Source organism: Carya illinoinensis, chromosome 13 (genome assembly GCF_018687715.1).
Source record: "Carya illinoinensis cultivar Pawnee chromosome 13, C.illinoinensisPawnee_v1, whole genome shotgun sequence".
Lineage (NCBI taxonomy): Eukaryota > Viridiplantae > Streptophyta > Magnoliopsida > Fagales > Juglandaceae > Carya > Carya illinoinensis.
Window position 1 is genome coordinate 2,827,220 of NC_056764.1, and position 21,784 is coordinate 2,849,003.

Below are 21,784 nucleotides of genomic sequence, written 5' to 3' on the forward strand. Positions count from 1 at the left end.
GATGAGATGAGATAATTTTTAATTTTTGATATTTAAATAAGATGTGGGTTCCACTATTTTATAGAGAGCTGAATTGTGCATTGTTCACACACTATTCATGTCAGTTTTGTACTATTCATGCACTGTTCACTCATGTTCAGTGTCAGTTTTCACTGTTCATTTAAGTGGATTTTTTTAAAATTTAGAATAGAAATATAGTATGTTTGGATAGAGAAAACTATTGTACAGTATAGATAAGTATTCGGTAAACAAACCAATCCTAAGTTGTATGATAATATCTTCAACGTATAGTGAGCCGGCAGAAGATCTCTCTCAGACCTTGAAACCCCTGAAATTGTAATAAATTAAGTACTATTGATAACTAATGGCTGGTTTAAATTCAGAGATGAGATGAGATAGTTTTAAATGAAAGATGAAATTTAAATAAAATATTGTTATTATTATTTTAGGGTTTGAAAATGTTGGATTAAGATTTGAAAAAGTTAAATTGTTTATTATTTTTTATGTGAGAATATAAAAACGTCGTAATGATGAGATGAAAGACTTTTCAAATCCAAACGAGGCCTAAATTGTATAGTTAAAGATGAGGTGCATGCCCATTGGCAAACATGATCTGGTCTTCCTTCATTTGTTCAGCCAATTGATCTTCTAATGAAATTTCTTGAAGCCCATATATATAGGGTAAACCATTTTGCAAAAAAGAAGAAGAAGAAAGCTGAGAAGAAAGGAAAAACTTTCAAAGTAGCTGGAGAAGATAGAACATTAATTAGAAACACACCAAGATCACTGGTAATGCCAGATGTAGAATCGACATTTTTGTTCTCCATGGCATCTTCAAAGAAGAACTGAACCGCTGAAGAAAGACAGTACTAGATATGAATGAAGCTAGCGGCAGGCAGGCAGGCATCTGGGATTCCAAATCAATGCTTGAATTTAAAGATCGGAGCATGCAAGCTCATTTCAGAGACTAATTTAATGCCAATTTGAACAATTAGAATTTAGAATGACTTAAGCTATCATGCAAATAAAAGTCAACTTTTATTACAAATCAACGTGATTATCTCGATCGATCTCTACTTATAAACAGTATTTTAAATGCCAACTAATTGAACATTAAAGATCAAAGACTGCCAGACCTAGTTAGGACAAAAGAAGTCATGAATCTGAATCAAGATGGCACTTGCTCCATACACGTTTGAATATTAGCAAATTAAGTCAATTGCCCAACAATGCCGGAAATGATTAGAACATTAATTAAACGATTACATACATTATATAATTAAGAATAGTGCTTGAAATAATTTTTGACACAACCAACTACGCAACTTAATATGTACTGTATCAAGAAAATATATATACTATACTAATATTTACGAGTTCGAACATTAACTTCACACTCTACTTTCTATTTCAATTACATGTTCTATAAGTTTAGCTCATTTCTAATTATATATCTAATTGTTTCCGATCATAGAGTTGGACCATGGGTTTTGCATTGATTATATATCCATTGCTTGTAAAATCATTAATTTCTAGAGTTGGGAGCTTTGTTCATTACAAATAGTACAAGAAAAGGAAGCTTGAGATTGTGGTTAAGAGTAATGCTAGATACTAGTTTAAGTTGTATAGACTATTTGTAAAAAAGTGAGTCTCATTAAAAAAATAATTATTTTTTTTATATATATTTTTTCACGATGGAATTCACTATTTCATAAAAAGACTATACACAAGATTTATACATTTAAAGTCTTATTTGGATATTAATATGAGATGAGAAATATATGAATAATAGTTAAATTGTTTGTGAATATATAATAGTAAAATTGTCTGAATTAAGATGCTTTATAGGGTTTTAAAAAAAAGAGAGAAAATGTTGAATAAAAATATTATAAAGTTAAAATATAATTTTCGTTTTAAAATTTGAAAATTTTGAATAGTTTTTTGTGTTTTATTTGAAAGTTTGAGAAAATTATAATAATTAGGTACTAATTAGATGAAAAAAATGAAAAATGAAAAATAAAAATATTTGCATTTAAATCATGTTCGGATATTAAGTTAAAATAAAATGAGGTGAGATTTCTTATCTTATCACAATATCCAATTAGGCTAGTTTGGTTATACAAAACTATCTTATCTCATTTAATATAATAATTACAATTTTTTTAAATTTTTATATAAAATCTAATAAATAATTTAATTTTCTTAAATACTAAAACAAAATTTATATTAAAAATTTATATTATAATAATATTTTATTTAATTTTTAATAAAATATCTCATCTTACATAGTTTAAATTATATAACCAAACGAAACTCACTTATATCAACCATTACTCTGTTTGAAAGAGGAGTTAGCAGCAAGTCACACGTGTTTAAAAGCCGGGTAGACCGATGGATCTACCGATGGAATGATACATTCCTTTTTTCTCTCTCTTAAACATTAAGAAATGCATTGAATTATATTTTTTTCCTTCAACATTAAGAAAAGTTTGCAGAGTGGTACTGGGATTTTAGCTGCCTCGACGAAAGGCACGGAAACGTCGTCGTCGGGTCCCTCAACCGGTCCGACATGCACGACCAAGACTTCACACACATATAATATCAGCCTTCAGATCAGAGAATGGACTTATGTAGATCTGGCCGTTGAAACTACTGGCGGCTCCGGACGTGACTGGTGAACAGCACAGTCAATGATAACCGCTCACTTTGTTTGGTGGGCCCTACATCACCTTACCGCAAGTTAGCTCACAGCATGGGTAAGAACATCAACGCGTCATATTTCCCGCGCTGAAAGGAAAACGTATTACCAGATAGAGCCCTCGGCCAGCGGCCAATCAAAAAGAGCCTAAAGAGTGAGGTTTTGAGAGAAAGCAAATCCAGTTCTGGCAGTACCAATTCCCATTCCCTATAGAAGATCGCCAGCGACAGGGTTAAAACTTCGAAGTCCTTTGCGCATCTGGGAGAGAGACGCGGAGGGCACCATCCATATTCTCTCTCTCTAAGCTCGTAAGGTATCTTTCTTTGTACTTTCTCTCCCTGGAAGCCTGTTCATTCGTAAAAAGCTCAGATTTTTCTCGTCATTCTGTTAGATTCGTATGAAATTGGGGCTTTTTTGGCTTGTTGGTAAAATTTTAATCTCTATGTTCAGAATTATAGGATGTTTGCTACTAGTTAACAAATTTATGATCATATCTGTGTAAATTTGTAAAGAAACTTACAAAGTTTTCGTAACCCCCATCTCCATGAGGCATAAGCACTTGTTTGAAATTTTATATCTCAGTACTTCGTCTTTCAGATTCATAGGTAATTAGGAAGTTATTTTTTGGGAGGCTATTTTTGGTTGGGAGGGGTTGGTTCAGACATTAAAGAATGTGTATCCGTTTGGTTGTAGTAAGCTTATAGTTTTGACAGTATAACGACTCCTTTTTTTGTCGTGGAATTGGGTTTTTACTCTCTCTCTCTCTCTCTCTCTCTCTCTCTCTCTCTCTCTCTCTCTCTCTCCAGCATTTTCTTTTGTATATTTATGAGATCTTTCCTTCTATTTTTATTGGCGTCTCCGTAGCTTATGTTTAAGGAAGTCTATTGCTAGGTTTGGTAGGATGTGAAATGGATGACTATTGCCATTTTCTTGCTTTTATAAGTGGATTTGGTTGGGAGGTTGGTCTGCTACCATCTGATAGTTTCAGTCTTCTTCCTTGTGAATTGTTATGTTTACTTGAAACTGTACGGCCTGGTTTGGATAATGAGATGTGATGAGATGATTCTTGAATAGTAGTGAAATTGTTTGTGAATAGAAGTGAAATTTTTTGAGTTAATATGTTTTATGGGGTTATGGGAAAGAAGGGAGAAAAAATTGGCTAAAAATATTATTATAATGTAATTTTTTAATATTATTTTTATTCTAGGATTTGAAAAAGTTGAATTGTTTTTTTTTTATTTTGTTTGGAAGTTTGGAAAAGTTGTAATGATTAGATGAAGTTGAAGATTTGAAATTGAAAAGTATTTGTGTTTGTGGTGTTTGGATATTGAGATGAGATGAGATTAAAGGAAATAAGATAATATGAGATGAGTTGGGAGGACTTTGCTATCCAAAACAAGCCTACATGTTTATTGGGAACTCCTCTGTGACAATCATTACTAGCAATTTTGAATTCAAATTGGTATATTATTTGTGTGCACAGTTATATTTAGAACTAAGTTGTGAAGAATATTTCCATTGGAAGGAAGAAAGTGGACAGAAAACGCACTGCAATCCAGGACCTTAAGAAATTAAGGTCAATACATAATGGGATGATTGGATGGGTTCCTTCTTTTAGGCTCCACTAGTCTTGAAAATTATTCTGCATTTGATCGCCATAAAAAAAATGACGTACATGCCAATGGAATTGGCATATTGATATTTATTCTAACTCTACTTTTAAAAAATAATAATAATTTCTTCTAACTCAAAAATAATATATCCATCTAGACAAGTGTTTCTGAAAGCAAATTGTTGGAAACTTTTTTGGGGAGCTCTTCACCTTCTAGATGAGTGTTCCTCATGTACTTGAGTTGGGCCTTTTGTGCATATCCAATATAGATTTATTACTCATATAAAAAATCCTTTATGGGGAGATATTTTCATTTTTTTTTTTTTTTGTGTAACATGCCTGTGCTATTTTGTTTTTTATATGTAGTTATATTTGTTTGTATGTATGTCCATTATTTCTATCGTGGTTGTTCGGCTATAGTTTTTTATGTGATTTTACTACCAACCTTTTTTTTATTAGCACCGGGTGTTCGGGAAGGAGTTTTCTGCAAGTATACATTGGGTAATTTAAGTGAAAAATATCCCAACCTGATGGCCCTTAGAGATTGTTTGCACCCAAGGAGATTTGAACCTGAGACCTGGGGGAGCATACCTTCACCCAAGGCCTTTACCATTGGAGCCAACCCCTAAGGGTTATTTTACTACCAACTAGCATCCTTATGTCTTTTATTTGGAAAATCTTCTGTCATAAAAACTCGTTTCAAATTTTGCGTTGGCATTGCTTTGTTTGGATAATGAGTTGAGATATAAGTTGATCTCAACTCATCTTATCTAATTATTACAACTTTCGCAAATTTTTATCTAATTATTACAGCTTTCGCAAATTTTCAAACAAAATATAATAAATAATTCAACTTTTTCGAATCCTAAAACAAAAATAATATTAAAAAACTATATTCTAACAATCTTTTATTTAACTTTCAACTCTCAACTCAACTCAACTCACTATCCAAACCTCCCGTTAGAGTTATTATGTGGAGTTCGATTATGGATTACCCCTTTTTCGAATATGCAGAAGTTTTGAAGGCTTCAATCATGTTTGGGCGTGGGCCAAAGAAGAGTGACAACACCAAGTACTATGAAATTCTTGGTGTTTCAAAAAGTGCGAGTCAAGATGAATTGAAGAAGGCATATAAAAAAGCTGCAATCAAGAATCATCCGGACAAAGGTGGAGATCCTGAGAAGGTGTGTCCTCACACACACACACTTGTACACATACTGATATGCATATACCTATATATGATGTATGTCATATGTGTGCCTTATTTGTCATGTTAGAAAAACTATTGATAATCAATGTTTGTCATGTTAGAGAAACTATTGGGCGTTATATATATGGTGGTTGATAAACAATTCATTCTAGGCTGTGTCATATATATTGCAGTGAATTTAGATCTTTGAGTGCTAGTTTCAGAGTCTATTTATCCTGAAAGGGCTATACAACATTTTTTGGATCAGTAAATAAGAAGTTTATTGATGAGGACTAGGCATAGCCCAAGTATATAGGACATCGACAAGAGCAACACCTAATCATGAGTGACTAGGGATACAAGGAAATCATGGATATTCAGACCATAGAAGTTTAAAACAATCGACCAATGGAATAAAGTATTAAAAAGAAAACTCTAAGCTCGTCCATTGACTGCTTAGGATCTTCAGTGCTATCGTTCCTCTCCCTCCAAAGACACTACCATAGGTAAATGGGAACCATCTTCCATATGGCTAATATTTGTGTCTCGCAGTGGAGGAGTAAATGATTCACAATCTCCCTACTCTCTTTGCACGTGCAATACCACTCCACTATGATTCAGCATCTCCGTAGGTTGTCTAGTGAGGATCTTCCCCAAGCAAGCTGTCCACACGAGGAAAGCTGCTTTCAAAGGTGTCTTAGTCTTCTATGTACTCTTCCATGGGAATGAAGTGTTGTTGTTCATGATAAGTAAGACATTTTTTTTATAAGTCGTGATAAGTACAACATTGATAATAATATCTCAGTCTCTAGACTTTTTGAGTCTTCTTTTTTAATTCAGATCCAGGAAATCATTTTTTAAAGAAGCCCGAGAAATTATACTGGAGTTCACACCTTGTGATGAAAAACATTACTGAAATGGTTAAGATGGCCAACCTGTGGATGTGGTCATTCTGGCCACCTCTCCCAGTTGGTTTGTGTGACAAACAGGCCCCTTGTTTAGATTTCGCTTGATGATAGTCTTTGATATGCTATTTTTTAACTGATGATTTAAGGCATTTTCACTCCATATTGTTTAAGGTTGCAATATGGCTTTTGGATAATATTATTGAGAAAAAGGGGTTTATGTGATGACATGGAAGAATAATTATGCTAATCATAATAGTTTGTACCTTTTGATGGCATGTATTACTTGGTCTAATGTAGTTTTATTCTCTCTTTCTTAACACCATTCTGCTCGCATCCTGGATCAGTTCAAGGAAATAGCTCAAGCCTATGATGTTCTCAACGATCCAGAGAAAAGAGAAATCTATGACCAATATGGTGAAGATGCTCTCAAGGAGGGAATGGGAGGAGCTGGTTCCTCTCATAATCCATTTGATATATTTGAGTCATTTTTTGGCGGAGGAGCCTTTGGTGGTAAGAGAATATGGAACATCATATACCATATATATATATACTCATTTTGAGATATCTGGCCTTTCAATCAAATAAATTTTCAGTCTTAAGCGCATATTTTTCTGGTACTCTGATCCAGGTGGCGGCAGCTCACGAGGAAGGAGGCAGAAACATGGAGAGGATGTGGTGCATACTCTGAAGGTCTCTTTGGATGACCTGTACAATGGCACATCAAAGAAACTCTCCCTTTCTAGGAATATCTTGTGCCAAAAATGTAAAGGGTATTTCCTCTATCATAGCTTATTATATTATTCACTTAAATTGTATAAAAGGGTTCTTTTATGGCCATTTTAAGGGAGTGCTCAGTTTATGGTTGTTTGGTTCCTTTTTTTTTTTAACTTGCAAGATTATAGCTGGAAATAGTTTTTTCCCTGTGCCATCTTATTTCCCATATTGTAAACTTGCCATTACCAATGTTATGTAGAAAATGTGAGTACCTTTATTGTCTTCAATATGTTGGATCTTGGCCCCTTTCTCCATCCCTATGCCTCTGAAATGAGTATATGGTGAAGGGGGACAACAGATTACCTATTGACGGAAGTTGCTGGGACTCTTTCCCCTGTGGTCCCCAATAAAAATGAAAAACACATTACAGGTAGATATATTGAAGAAATGGCTTGATGGAGAAAACTATACAATGCTAGTGTTTAATTCACCTAAATATGACAGGAAAGGCTCAAAAAGTGGAGTATCTGGGAGATGTTATGGGTGCCAAGGTACAGGAATGAAAATTACGACCCGTCAGATTGGTTTGGGCATGATTCAACAGATGCAACACGTCTGTCCTGAATGCAGAGGCTCAGGTATTTAATTGAGACTTGTCTGCTCCTTATTTCTGATTTTGGACTGTACCCTTTTTCATTCTGGAATTCCTGTGTCAATAATGTAGGTGAGGTCATCAGTGAGAGAGATAAATGCCTCCAATGCAAAGGAAACAAGGTCACTCAAGAAAAGAAGGTGCTGGAGGTGCACGTTGAGAAAGGAATGCAGCATGGTCAAAAGATTGTGTTTGAGGGACAAGCTGATCAAGCGGTCAGTGAAATTACATTCATGATTGGCTAGGTTTTGAGCACATTTTGTTTGCAAGTCCATTTTATTCGGTTGCAAAGGGGCTGATTTGTTTGCATCAGCGAGTGCATTTTATTGTTGTCAACTCCAGCACTTCAGGTGTCGACTGATATTTTTACATATTGCTTGTGGTTTGCAGCCTGATACAATCGCTGGAGACATTGTTTTTGTATTGCAACTGAAGGAGCACCCCAAGTTCAAACGAAAGTTTGATGATCTCTATGTAGAGCACACCATCAGTTTAACAGAGGCTCTTTGTGGGTTTCAGTTTGCCCTTACCCATCTTGATGGCAGACAACTTCTGATAAAATCAAATCCTGGGGAGATCATTAAGCCCGGTATTACATAGTGACCGTACATGATACTACGTGATTCAATTTCTTTGCTCAATTTTTTTGTTGCTTTTCACTCATCAAGTTTTTTCAAATGCAGGTCAATCAAAAGCAATCAATGAGGAAGGAATGCCGCATCACCAGAGGCCGTTTATTAAGGGTCGACTCTACATTCACTTCAATGTGGATTTCCCAGAATCGGGAATTCTCTCCGCTGAACAATGCCGGACTCTAGAGACAATACTTCCCCCAAGGTCTAGCAAGCACTTGACAGACATGGAGCTGGACAATTGTGAGGAGACCACTTTGCATGATGTTAACATGGAGGATGAGATGAGACGTAGGCGGCAGCAGCAGCAGCAGCAATACCAAGAGGCATATGATGAAGATGATGAGCCATCAATGCCAAGAGTGCAGTGTGCCCAGCAGTAAGGCTGTCGCAGTCACATCTTTTTTGGTCACTATTTTAGCAAAACAAGTACAGGGCAATATCTTGTTTGCGATATGCAGTTTATAACCGTATTTCTCTTTATCTCATAGGCTTCCAGACCAACTTTTTATTTCTATTTCAATATTTATATTTAGGCTTGGGATGTATTCTTTCAGTCATATTTCGTATGGTTTACTTGTTATGTACTATTGTTTTCAAATGCTATTTCCAAAATTGTTTATGAGTCCAAAGAAGGAATTGCTTTTCACCTGAAGTTAGTACCCCATATGATTCAGTCCAAGGATCGCCAATTTGCCATCTGAGTATCCTCTCATATGATGTTTAACGGAGTTGATTTATATAGCTGCATGGATTATTTTAACCAATTAAGATTATTCCGGTAGCTAGGTGGCGATGCTTTTGCATTTCTTCACCTTGCCCATATAATTTGGCAATAAATTTTGCCATCGAGAATTCAATGTTAGTGTTGAAGGTACTGTTCTGACTTTCGAGCCGGAAAGTTATGAGTAGTTGCCAAGCAGGGTCGAAAAGGTCACCGTTTATGTCCATTTGTTTTTCCACCTTCCTCCGTAGCAATCACAGATTCACAACCAATGCCTAGAGGCCTCCATAAAACCGTGTACAAGTAGCAATTGAAGAGTGTTAAAAAGAAAAATTCTAAATATAAGCCCACACACCAACTAAGACCACAAGCCTACCGGTGCAAACTGTCAAAGCAAACTAATCCCAGAAACCCACCCCAACTGCTACACCTAAAATATCATACGCACCCAGAACTCCCATATTCTTCGGTTCTTTTGCATTTTCATGTCATATATAATCCTAATTCATTCTTAGGCTTATGATCATGGACATTTAAGGAGCAACCTTGAAGATGGTGTTCATCAACCTAGGTTAAGTTCTGGACTGACTGCAAGAACCTACCTATATTTCATTCTGTCTTTGAATGATTCTTGCTTTCTTTTGTTGCACTACCTAGAAAATGATTGCAAACTGGGTCAGATTTTTTTTCCCCTGCTAATATCAATTACATATAGATTTACTACATTGTCCGAATGATTAACGTTTCTGATTCTGTCAACATCGGAAGTATGCAAAACTCATGCAGGAAGGCTGACATGATGATTCATTGGGCAATACAGAAAGTTCAGAAATTCAACAGTCAAATAAAGACCAATGTTTCTCTTCTAATTCTGCGTGACTCTGTCCTAATCAACATTTAGAGAGGTCAATCCATGGATCTATTTTGATCAAGATTTAGTTAAATTTGGTGAGAAACAAAAGCATGTATGTTGTCCTGGATCCAACTAATTATGTGATACTGAGGACCTTTCCATTTGATTATTCTTCCAGTGCATATTTCCATCTTGTACAGCACCGTCCACTACAATATGCTATGATTGTAGGGAATTCCAGAGTTTGAATTCCTCCAAGGTCTTGAGTTCATAATCACAAAGAACAGTGAAGCTCAGTCACTTCATTTTCTTTAATTGGTGGGAAGTCCAAAAGTCACTTTAGTTTTGACGTCGGCTTTAAGTTGTCTATTCTGACCTCTGTGCTTTCTTCTTAAACTTCTCGTTCTTGATGGCTTAAAGGATTAGACTATTACATTGTCTTTGTAAATAGTAAGACAGTCTTCACCAAGAAACTAATTCGAGTACAAACCTCTCCAAAATCGGTATATGATTAAATGCCACAATCATTGTGATACCTGAACGAGAAATGTGCGTTTCCTTTCACAATTGAGTGTATTTGTTTTCTGGGCCGGAGACGGACGATTGAAGAAATTTGGAAGTTTCATTTGTTCTGTCTGTTCTGTACGTACATATTCGAAAAGTAGTCCAAAAACAACTTGGTCGTTTTCAAATGGCCAAGGTTTAATCTTTTGGATTGAGCGTATGCTGCTACAGATGAATGTTGCAATAATTTTACAAACGCGCATCTTTAAAGGACATCGATCGATCGCTTTTGAGCGTGATTGGACCTAATTCCCATGTACGTAGCAAACTTCTGTTTGGTTTTATTTTTGTTTTCACTTTCTTTCTGATCTTTTTAATGAACTCACGAAACTACGTAAGTACATTAAAGAACAATACAGAGAAGTAGATTATACAGACATCAAAACCAAAACTGGAGACACTTCAATCTTGAGAAACAAACAAAACGTGAACCATAAAAAGATAACTTAATCTCCATAATTTGCAGGAAATAACGTACAGCATGAAATTTTCTTGTTTTACTCGTTCAAAATCGCATTAAATTAATAGCTTCTACTCAATGATCTTCAAAAACATATGAAATTCGTGTGGCATTTGGCCGATTGGTTTCAAGGGGCTGGATTGTTTTAATTTATTTTTTTTGCTTGGAGATTGTTCGAGGGGCCAGGGCCACTTCATGACAAAGCGCGCGCGCACATGCATGATGGAAGTGTGTGTAAACACGCGAATAAGATAAAATGACTTGTCCATGCATTTCCTTTCCCACTGCTCATTTTGAGCTCAGAGCTACTATTCCTTCCGGGCTCCGTGGATCGAAGATTTATTAAACCATCATGAGTGGGGACAAATCACTGATAGATAAATCCATGAGAAATCTGGTTCAATTATCAATTAGATACTGCACGTATATTATATAGATCACTAATAAATCAATTAGATAGACATAAAACATGACATCAAGGTTCATTAACTATGAGATCGAATCATTAAATATGCAAAGAAAATAATAAATGAAACTAACAAAGTACTTTAGGTATATCAACGGTCATCAAGTATAAGAATCATGTGATTGTTTGATTCGCAAACTTTATTATAAATAATTGAAGCTAATTACACGTTGAAAATCAGGTTGGATAATCATTCTAGCTAGCTCGAGATCAGTAAATTCCAACCATTAATTTAATTTGAAATGCTGAATGAGATAGAATGTCTTCAGAAAGAGTAAATTAATTTTGCAGATTTCAGGCCATATTTCTTGCTAAATTTGTAACATTGCTACCTACCATTGTACAATATTGGAAAGACAAGTGGGATATGCTTTCCTGTATAATTAACTCAAACTTCCTCAGGCGTAGACATCTGTGCACATGAGTGCGGGGCAATCAAGCTTCCCATTAAAGAATCATACATTCAGATCGGACAACCTCTTGTTGATTTCAAGAAGAATAAGAAGCTGCGCCTGAGATGAGTAAAGAAGATGCTGTACGAAGGGATTGAATTGTAAAGAAATCCTCCATGAGTGCTCAACATCATGTATTCTATATATTCTCATTGATCATTAGGATGTCTTGCTTGTTCCAAAGAAGGAAAAAAAAAAAATTGCTTTTTATAATTGCAAAAAAATATCCAGAAGAATCATGTCCACCTACCGGATATATATATATATATATATCTCATGAATCATATATAGAACGATAAGAACATATTTTAGCAGAAATGTTGGTGGCTATCTTAACTTAATGATCACCAACTAATATTGATATTGCAGATAGCCAAAAGATTATTGATATTGCAGAGTTGAAGTATATACACGTGGGGGATTCATATGGCCTTAAATTGATTAGACACCAAAAGGTTGATTAGACCACAAAGAGTTCTACTTTGTTACAGTTATAAAGTCAAAATATGGGTAATTGAAAAGACAACTTACACAGGCCAGCTTTGTATTAATAACCGTATACTGCATGGGATCATGACTTAATTGTTTTAGTGGATAAGCCTATAATAATGAGTTTTAGTTTTGATGCGACGGATACATCTTTCCTACTGTTTATAAGATAAAGGCATGATTTTATTTCTAAAAAATTTAATTTGTAAACAAGATCTTGAATATTCTCAAGTACTATTGATGATATAAACGAGCATCTGATATCTGTAAACTTAAGTTGAAAGAAAAGTTAACCTAGAATACTTGCCAAACAAGCAGATTTTTCCATCTCCAAATAAGATTTTGACCTGATCATGAGTATATATAAAAATAATTGATTGATTAGTAAAGTGACTAAGATATATATTCGACTCCATTTCTTAATTATACTGAATAAATAGTATTAATTTTAAATAAAATGAAGATCATGATCGATCGATGTCCATATTATTAACATGCCAACATTTTAAACAAGATTTTAATAACTCAGTTCAAAGTACAACTCTATTTAGCCTAGAAAATTTACCAAATTTATTGAGGATTACAAAAGATATATAACCAATCATTTGGGTTAATTTTTCTTAAAGCAAAAGCCAATTAGGTACTTAATCAAGCTTCCCAAGTTACAAAACTGCAACACGTCGTTGCCATTCAAAGGTTATAAGAAGCAAAGTGGAGCTAATGCCATAAGAATAAAGAGAAAACGAAGCAAAGGGCAAAGACAACTTGCATGGATACACCAAATGATTTAAAGGATTGGTATATGGATGGGCCGAAGTTAGGTTTTGCTTCTTATATGAAACGTTAGGTGGGAGATTGTATACAAAACCTTGACTAACACTGAACTGATATTAATATTGGCCCTTCTGCTGTATTTGATAAGTCAAGTAGTTTTATATTATTTTACTACTAATTATTATTATTCATAAATAATTTATTATTATTAATAAATTATTTATTTATTTTTTACTTAACTGCAGAGCTAACTCCAAGAGGGATCTTTCTGAGAATTTGGGAGATGAGTAATACTAAGTATATATAGTTTTGAAGTGTATAAATTTTGTACAGTTGTTTTAAAAAAATAATAAGATTTATTGTATAAATTAAAAAATAAATTTCTTTTATATAAATATCATATTTTTTTATTTTTTTTAAAAATAATTATACGATATTTTCATACTTATCATTGTAAATATTATTTATTGGGAGATAGACAGCTGTCATGATCTGATGAATTCTCGTGAGAAGGACAAGTCGGTCGGTTCTAAACAAGGACAAGGACCATTATCGGAACCAGACTTTTAACTTTAGCAACAAAATTTTAATTCGGACTTCCGTACCGTATGTAATGACACATGGTAGACATCTCGTCCATTTTTTTCTTCGATAAAACAAAAAGGAAATTATCAACTTGGCACTATTTTTCATGTCCCTGAACATATACATATAAAAAGTATATATAATAATAGATAAATTTGAAAATAAATTACGATGGAAAAACTAAGGGCCACCCCCATTTTTTCTAATTTAAATTTCATTTTAATTTCAATGCAATTTCTTTATTAATTTTTCTTGACATGACATGTTGGTTGGATATTTTTTATTTTTTATTTTAAGAGAAATGATAAAACAACAATCCCTTTACAATTTTTCTACAACTTTCAAATAAAATAATAATTTTCAAAATATTTATTTCAATTGTGATTTTGATTTTATGTGTTTGAGTTTTTAAAAAAATATTATTTTATTTAATACGTTGTAAATAAAACGTATCTGTGACACGTATCGAGCTGTTAAATCTATCATTTTCAACCGATCGAGTACTTCATGTGTGTTCCATAGATGCTGTCGTTGCAATTATATGGGATAAGATAATATTGCAAGTCATACCGTCACTCCTTTGCAAATTATAACCCACATTCTGTCTATGCTAATATACATAAATAAAAATAAAAATAAAAAATTTTAATATCTATATGTGGAAGGACTAAGATGGAGAGCTCTTTTCCCTTACGTTTTGCTTTGTTTTTGCTAGGGATTAAGAAGATGTTTATGTTTGTGATCATGATCAGTAAACGCCATCATGCACACCCAATTATGAAGAAAAGTACTGCCAAAAGATTTCAAGCTCGACCTTAATTGGCTTGACCTTGACCATATCCTTGAGTGAGCCATGTTTGTACAATTTAGACCCAGCTGTTTGCTTTTCTTCTATATATTAGCCCTTCGCATTCTGTATGCAACGTGTCTCTAAAATTCGAAGGCCTGGCTAACTTACTCAAAATGATTTACACTTGCCACTTTATATATACCTTTTTGTGGTAATTAAAATGCATATAAAGCTGATGAAATGAACCTCTAGAGAGAGAGAACCTTGGGCCAGCTTAGTCCCTCCATTTTTTTTCTTAATTTGGTGAACCCAACTATACATATTTTCCTAGAAAATCTTCTCTCTATTTATCTCCATGAAAATCTTAAGCAATCTCGACCTTGAATTCAATTTGGTAAGATGAATGACTCTTTTTTTTCTTAAGGATTTATGAGATAGTAGAAGTGAAAGCGCATCATTCTTTTTGCTTAAAAGAAATCTATTTGGGAACCATATAATGCTAATGACATAATGTTATTTCTAGATGTTCAGTACAAGACGCAATAATAAAGGCAAAACGACACCAAAGATAACTTTCTTAAAGCAACCGAACGCACCCAAATTTATAAAATAATGCTAGCAAATACATGCATGAATATCTCATCGATATTATCTTTAACCATCCAACTGCCACCACAGTATAGTCTGTAATTTTGAAGGTTATAGGATAATTTATTAACAAAAAAAAAAGATTACTTGACTAATTAATGTCCATTGTCTAGAAATCCGGGTTTGGCCCCACTGTCATGTGCACCACGTGTGATGGCCACGTAAACACTAATATGTATATATATATGACATTATTCATATTCCAAGATTGGTCAATTTAGTTCCCAATTATAGCTCATTTTAAAGCCATAAAAAGGTCGAGCAGTACTGTATTGTGTTCATTGAACCCAATAACAGAGAGAGGAGCAGCAAAATATTATATTATCAACAGCTTAGGCACAAGGAACTGTAACAGAGGCCAGATCAGGTTGGAACATATAATTGACTCGAGTTGAAGCTGACATATCAACCAATTAGGATACCTAATTTCGTTTTATTTTTGGTGTTGATACTCTATATCTATGTGTGTGTGTGTGTCATACTACCATGGAACACCAAAGACTCGAATAAAATATGAAAGATCTAGATGGGTAGGGGATGGACCTGCAAATCAGCTGTGAGAATAATAGAGGGACCCAGAAGGGCCCTACCCCAAAAGTATTCATGTGAAATTCATGGGTTGGGTGAGAAAACCGTATCAGTAAGGCCAAAAATGTACATTAGAGGAAGAAATGAAACAGAGTTTCTCACTGATAGAGAGGTACGTTCAAGTTGACAGGAAACAGACCATGGTAAGTCACAAGTAACAAGTGGGTGTATTTAATATTAATCTCATAGCCCAGATTATTCGATTCTCACGTGGGAAACAAATTAGCTGACCTGGTCTTCCCTGTGTCAATGGGACCCAACCTTCTTTATTATTCTTTGTCTTTATTTCTTTTCTTTTTCTTTTTTCTTTTTCTTTCTTTTTTAATATTCTATTTTATTAAGGGTCATAAAAGCCCAATACCTCTAGTTTTAAGACCAATCACTCGCATTGTTTTCTCTAGCTCCACACACAAACACACACTCCTAAAGGCTGTGTCATGGAAGAACATATCAACCTAGAGAGTGATGCCGCCCATGACAACTTGCTCAGCTCATCTTCCACCACCACCACCTCCTCTTCCTCTACAGCTTCTTCTTCGACTAATTTTGGCACTACAACCAAGAAGAATTCAGGTACAAACCAAAACACACAGAGTTCTCCAAAAGGTTCAAGAAAAGCTCAAGGCTTGGACAATGAAGAAGAAGAAGAAGAAGAAGATAGGAAGCGGCCAAAGCGTGACAATGATGGAAAGCACCCCATGTACCGTGGAGTAAGAAAGCGTGCATGGGGCAAATGGGTGTCTGAAATCCGGGAGCCAAGGAAGAAATCAAGAATATGGCTTGGAACATACCCTACAGCCGAAATGGCAGCTCGAGCCCATGATGTAGCAGCGCTTGCAATCAAAGGTGGCTCTGCTTATCTAAATTTTCCTCAATTGGCCCAAGAACTTCCTCGGCCAGCAAGCAAGTCTCCGAAGGACATCCAAGCCGCCGCTGCCAAGGCGGCCGCCGCCACAGTTGTAGAGCCAATACATTGTGAAGAATCTGAGCCAATTCCATCAATCAATCTGTCCGTGGACAACACACAAGAATCGACATGCTCACCTTCTCTTGATGAGGATGACACATTGTTTGACCTTCCCGATCTCTTCATCGATGGAACTGATCATCATCGAAGCGATCACGGGCTCTGCTATTATTCGTCGTCGTGGCAGATGTGTGCAATTGATACCGGGCTCCGGCTTGAAGAACCATATTCATGGGAGTACTACTAGCTAGAGAAGGTATGAACCTTGAAGTTCATCATGACGTGTGATCACCGGTCACCGCGTTGTCTGGACAACCAAAAACCCGGATGGGAAAAAAAGGTCTTTTAAAGATCATCTTTATTCCAAATGGGTTAGTTTTCAGCTAGTCATGTACAGGCTTAGCTTGCATTTGCAGCAGAGGTTCTCTTGTACGCTTGCATTTGAACGAATAAGAATGAGGGATCAATCTTTACTGTAATATATCAGAAATAGTACACGTAATAAATGAGATTTTATCATCTTTGAGTGAATTGATTGGATTACTTTGCAGTCGCCATTTTCTTATTTATGGTGAGATTTTATGGGATTTATATGTATATGTTGTGGGGGGTAGTCTGGATTAATATGGACACTGACTTCCATGTTCCAATCAAAACCATTCACCTAGCTTATTAAGCTTGGTAGATTTAGATCCCAAACACTTTGATGAAGTGATTGACTTCACCCCTAAAGTTTCCAACCTTCATAAATTTAGATACCCTTCTAACTTTTTTCTCCCTTCTTTTTTCTCTTTTTAGTTGGAAAGACACCTAGAGAATGTAATGAATCATATGGTCATAATTTCCATACAGACTCTTTCCCTTTAATACGCTTTGGAAAATATAAAGATAACAGTACTACTACCAGTTTGCTCTACAGACTTCGATCATGGTGCCATGGTGGATCGAATATTTCTTTTCCTCCGTCACTTTTGCTGCCAAGATAATCAAGCACAAGCAAATAATAATAATAATAATCCGGATTCCGCAAGCTGTGTGGATACACGTGTGTACCCGAACTAGGTGACAGCATCGTCTAGCTAAACTTAGCAAAGCAAAGTCCCTTAAATGTGCAGTACCCAATTAGACTTATTCAAAGCATCTAGTACTGTTAGTGGTTATAAGTGACCTCATCATGACCATCACTATCTTCCCCATATATCTTCAATATGTCCCCACCATTTTAATTTCCACGCTTAATTAATCATTTGGACATTTGCTAGATCATCGAACTTCAAGATCAGAGAGAAAGCATAATCTCTCTCTTGCCCCCCACGAATAGAATCCTCATGTAGTTATTAAAAGGTTATGCATAGTTAATACCGTCCCTCTGGGAATCTAATTATTGATCATGATCTATTAATCTTAATTCTGTGTATTGAAAACTAAGGTTAATTGGGAAATGGGTTTGCACCAATTAATTATAATGTGACGACAGTGGAGACAAAAGGAAGGAAAGCTGATTTAGGAATCTGACACGTACGGTACCTGCTAGCTGTATATATATGGTAAAAAATGGGTATATATATATATATATATAAAATATTATAAATTGCTTTCGCTTTCTTTTAATCTGCTGGACAACTAAAAGGGTGTTAATCACTCTGATAACGACACTAATAAAATCGAAACAAGAATATAAATTATTGCTTTCGCTTTCTGTTTATCTGCCAATTGATAGACAACTAAAATGGTATTTGCATATATGTCACTTCGATAACGATATGTAATATGATGATCGCTAGCTAGTGGTACACTTATTTTTATTTTATTTATGCAATTAAGATGTAATTTGGATAATGAAATTAATGAGATGAGATAGTTTTATATGTAAGTTAAAAGTTGAATAAAATATTATTATAATATTATTTTTTAATATTATTATTATTTTAAGATTTAAAAAAGTTAAATTATTTTTTATATTTTATGTGAAAATTTAAAAAAATTATAATAATGAAATGAGATGAGATGAAACCGTTTTATATCCAAACTAAACCTAATGATTATTGGATTAGTCCCACATATTCGTGTTATATATAGAGAGACATCATGATTTATTTCTAACCTGAAGTTCATATATATATATATATATATATAGTTGGTTTGTCAACAGAATTCCAGACAACGCGCGCCAATTAACAGTTTTCGAGCGCCTCTTCCTCTTGCCATTTTTGTGTTTTCTTGGACCAATGTTAATGTACATGCATGTCAAAGTAATTATCTCAACCTTTGTGATCAGTACTCTACAAAATGATTATATAGAAAAGAGTACTCCTAAGAAATCTAGAAAGATCACGATTCTTGTAAGAGAAGTTAATCAATAACTTAGATTCTGATGTTCTGATCAAATGCAACAATTATTATATATAACTATTCATCATGAGTAATAATCCAATCCATAAAATTAATATATAGGACGTAAATCAATTATTGTATAAACCGGCCTAGCTAGCTTAATTTTTATGTATGCCACTGATTCGATCTGCTAATTAATTAATAGTAATTATATAATTAATTATCTCATAATTAATTGTGTCTCTGTACTCATTCACAGACACAATTTTGAGTCACTGAGCTTGTCTCGTAAATTACTAATTAAAATGACGCTTAAATAAATAAAGTACTACTATATATATATTAATTATATGAGCTTGTCATAGTACTATACATTAATATACATTAACAAGTACTTCACAATGATCTGTCTATGCACCTACGTACGTGATGACCAGGAATAATATTGCATTCATTAATCAAGATCCGCATGTGCATATGTATATGTAGCTGATCTATCCAGAGATCCTTCTTAATTTAGCCAATGTCTATTTATTATGGAGGTTAAAAGCTCCTGCATGCAGCATCAATCTGACAGCTTCATGGTCATGATGGCTCAACTTGATTGGTTTTTTTTTTTAATAAACAACAAATCACATCAATAAAATGTATAAAAGAATATGTAAAAGTAGTTACATACTATAAAATTCTTGATTTTTATATGCACTACGGTGGCCGGCCAGGTGAACATATAGTTCGACACTACAATCGATGGAGTACTACTAGTAGTAATTAGTACTGTTTATAATTTTAGTACCCTTTGAACGTGGTTCGATGATCAATATTACTTACAACTCTATATTTTCTGGATGTAGTACTAGTCCTCGAATTTGAAATTGATTGCTAAATATATATAATAACAAAAAAATTCTACTCATTATTCCTATATTACATATTTATATGTATTTTTTTATTTTTTTAGCAAGTGTGTGATGTGAAGATGATAAATATAAAAATTCTGAAAAAAAAAAAATAATGTAGGTAGTGAATGTCTATTTTGCACGGATCTGTTGAAATTCAACATATATGATATAACTAAAACATTCGGGGCTGTAACTAGTAAAATGTGTGCTTTGCAATCTCAATGAATTAATAAAGATCCACATGAATATGATCAATCGATCACTTTTATTTTTGTCCCAGTACTATCAGTTATTAATTATACCACTTCTCAAGCAAATACTTTAGGAACTATATTATATTAACACTATCATATATGTATAAGTGCTCATGATAATTTTATATATATATATATATATGCAGGTGGGCGAAATCTCTAACCAGCGATTGTGATGATCAACTGATATTCATGCATGCAGTACTTCGTCAACTAAAATTATATAAATGTTGAATATATATATATATATAGAGAGAGAGAGAGAGAGAGAGAGAGAGAGAGAGAGAGAGAGAGAGAGAGAGAGAGAGAGAGAGAGAGAGAGAGAGAGAGTTGGAAGGGGCCGGGGCATCATCATTATTTGAACAAATAAACACGACAATCTAATTTTGGTTATTGGCTTTATATGATCAGTATTAGTACTACGTACTTTATATTCACATATATGCCCCAGAGCTAGCTAATAGCTAACATGATCATGTCCTGGAAATTAAGCTGATCATTAATGAAAATGAAAGACAATATTGATCTGTACGTAGGAGACGCGCAAATTAATATCAATATTATCAAACCACGATTATATATATAAATATATATCATGATCAGATTGATCAACGTCAAGCTGTAAATCATGTCAGAAGTCAGGTTAATTTTTAGTAATATTGCACTCGAAGCTGGATAAGTTTTCCTTTTCGGCTTTTTTTCCTTCTCATTTCTCTTTCTTTTGATTAACCGCGTTCGAAGGTCAGCCGGCCCTAAGATTAATCTCTATTTATTTGGAAAGAAGTGCATCAAATGCCTTTGCTCAATTCGTTAGATACTTGTATGCTTTTTAGGCATGCGTACGTTTTCTTTTCTGGGGGGAGAGAGAGAGAGTCTAGAGATCACAGAGTCAGAGAGAGAGTTTTAAATATTATATGAAGAATAATGCTGATTACCGTCGTGTACATACATCTTTAATATTAATCTAGCATTAATTATTAATTCATCACGAGTTCTATACTAATAAATACTATGTAGCTAGCCAATCTCTAATTATGTGCAATATTATTTTAACTTCATCATTTAGTGCCACCATCCTGATTCTAGTAGCAGATCTTTGACTGATCAACTTGGTCTTACTATTAAAGAGTACGTAACACCTAAATGTTCAAGTAATTAAACATCTTTGCATACATGCTTTAAAGTGGTAGCTAGCTAGGACTAATAATTAATTAGATCATCTAGTACTTACTCGATTGAGATCTTTAACAGATTACATGCCCATTCACACGTACCGCGTAAAATATACATGTATATACAATGAAGAAATTCTACATGAAAGTCTTACACCATGCATATATCTCTACCTAATTAATATTTAATTTGTCATTTTTACCATTTCTCATATAGAGAGAGAGAGAGAGTGCTAGGTAATAATATCAAATGTATACAGAAAACTAGAACATGATGAACAGACAATTACCATGGCAACATGATCAGCAACAAGGTCAATAATACCAATAAATAATTAAATATAATCTCGTCCATAT

At 34.2% G+C, this 21,784-nt stretch overlaps 2 protein-coding genes across 3 annotated transcripts; both read left to right on the forward strand.

The window, feature by feature from the left end:
• Positions 1–2,787: 2,787 nt before the first annotated feature.
• LOC122292248 (chaperone protein dnaJ A6-like) lies at positions 2,788–9,060 on the forward strand. 2 transcript variants are annotated; one of them, XM_043100487.1, is made up of 8 exons: positions 2,788–3,006; positions 5,325–5,494; positions 6,752–6,917; positions 7,036–7,177; positions 7,626–7,759; positions 7,846–7,988; positions 8,164–8,362; positions 8,457–9,060. In XM_043100487.1, exons 2-8 carry the CDS (start codon positions 5,345–5,347, stop codon positions 8,786–8,788), a joined length of 1,266 nt encoding a protein of 421 aa, XP_042956421.1. In that variant the 5' UTR covers positions 2,788–3,006; positions 5,325–5,344; the 3' UTR covers positions 8,789–9,060. The 2 variants fall into 2 exon arrangements, with proteins under 2 accessions (XP_042956421.1, XP_042956419.1); XM_043100485.1 differs by having other exon boundaries at positions 2,789–3,011.
• Positions 9,061–16,156: 7,096 nt separating this feature from the next.
• Positions 16,157–17,296, forward strand: LOC122291447 (ethylene-responsive transcription factor ERF034). Its single transcript, XM_043099166.1, has one exon. It carries the CDS (start codon positions 16,236–16,238, stop codon positions 17,010–17,012), a length of 777 nt encoding a protein of 258 aa, XP_042955100.1. The 5' UTR covers positions 16,157–16,235; the 3' UTR covers positions 17,013–17,296.
• The last annotated feature ends 4,488 nt before the right edge of the window (positions 17,297–21,784 follow it).

What these genes read in the sequence shown, in the direction of transcription:
- LOC122291447 (XM_043099166.1), top strand. Translation starts at nt 16,236, where the DNA reads ATGGAAGAACATATCAACCTAGAGAGTGATGCCGCCCATGACAACTTG.
- LOC122292248 (XM_043100487.1), top strand. Translation starts at nt 5,345, where the DNA reads ATGTTTGGGCGTGGGCCAAAGAAGAGTGACAACACCAAGTACTATGAA. An exon ending in AAGGTGGAGATCCTGAGAAG is followed by an intron (nt 5,495 to 6,751) that starts GTGTGTCCTCAC and finishes ATCCTGGATCAG; the next exon opens with TTCAAGGAAATAGCTCAAGC. An exon ending in TTGTGCCAAAAATGTAAAGG is followed by an intron (nt 7,178 to 7,625) that starts GTATTTCCTCTA and finishes TAAATATGACAG; the next exon opens with GAAAGGCTCAAAAAGTGGAG.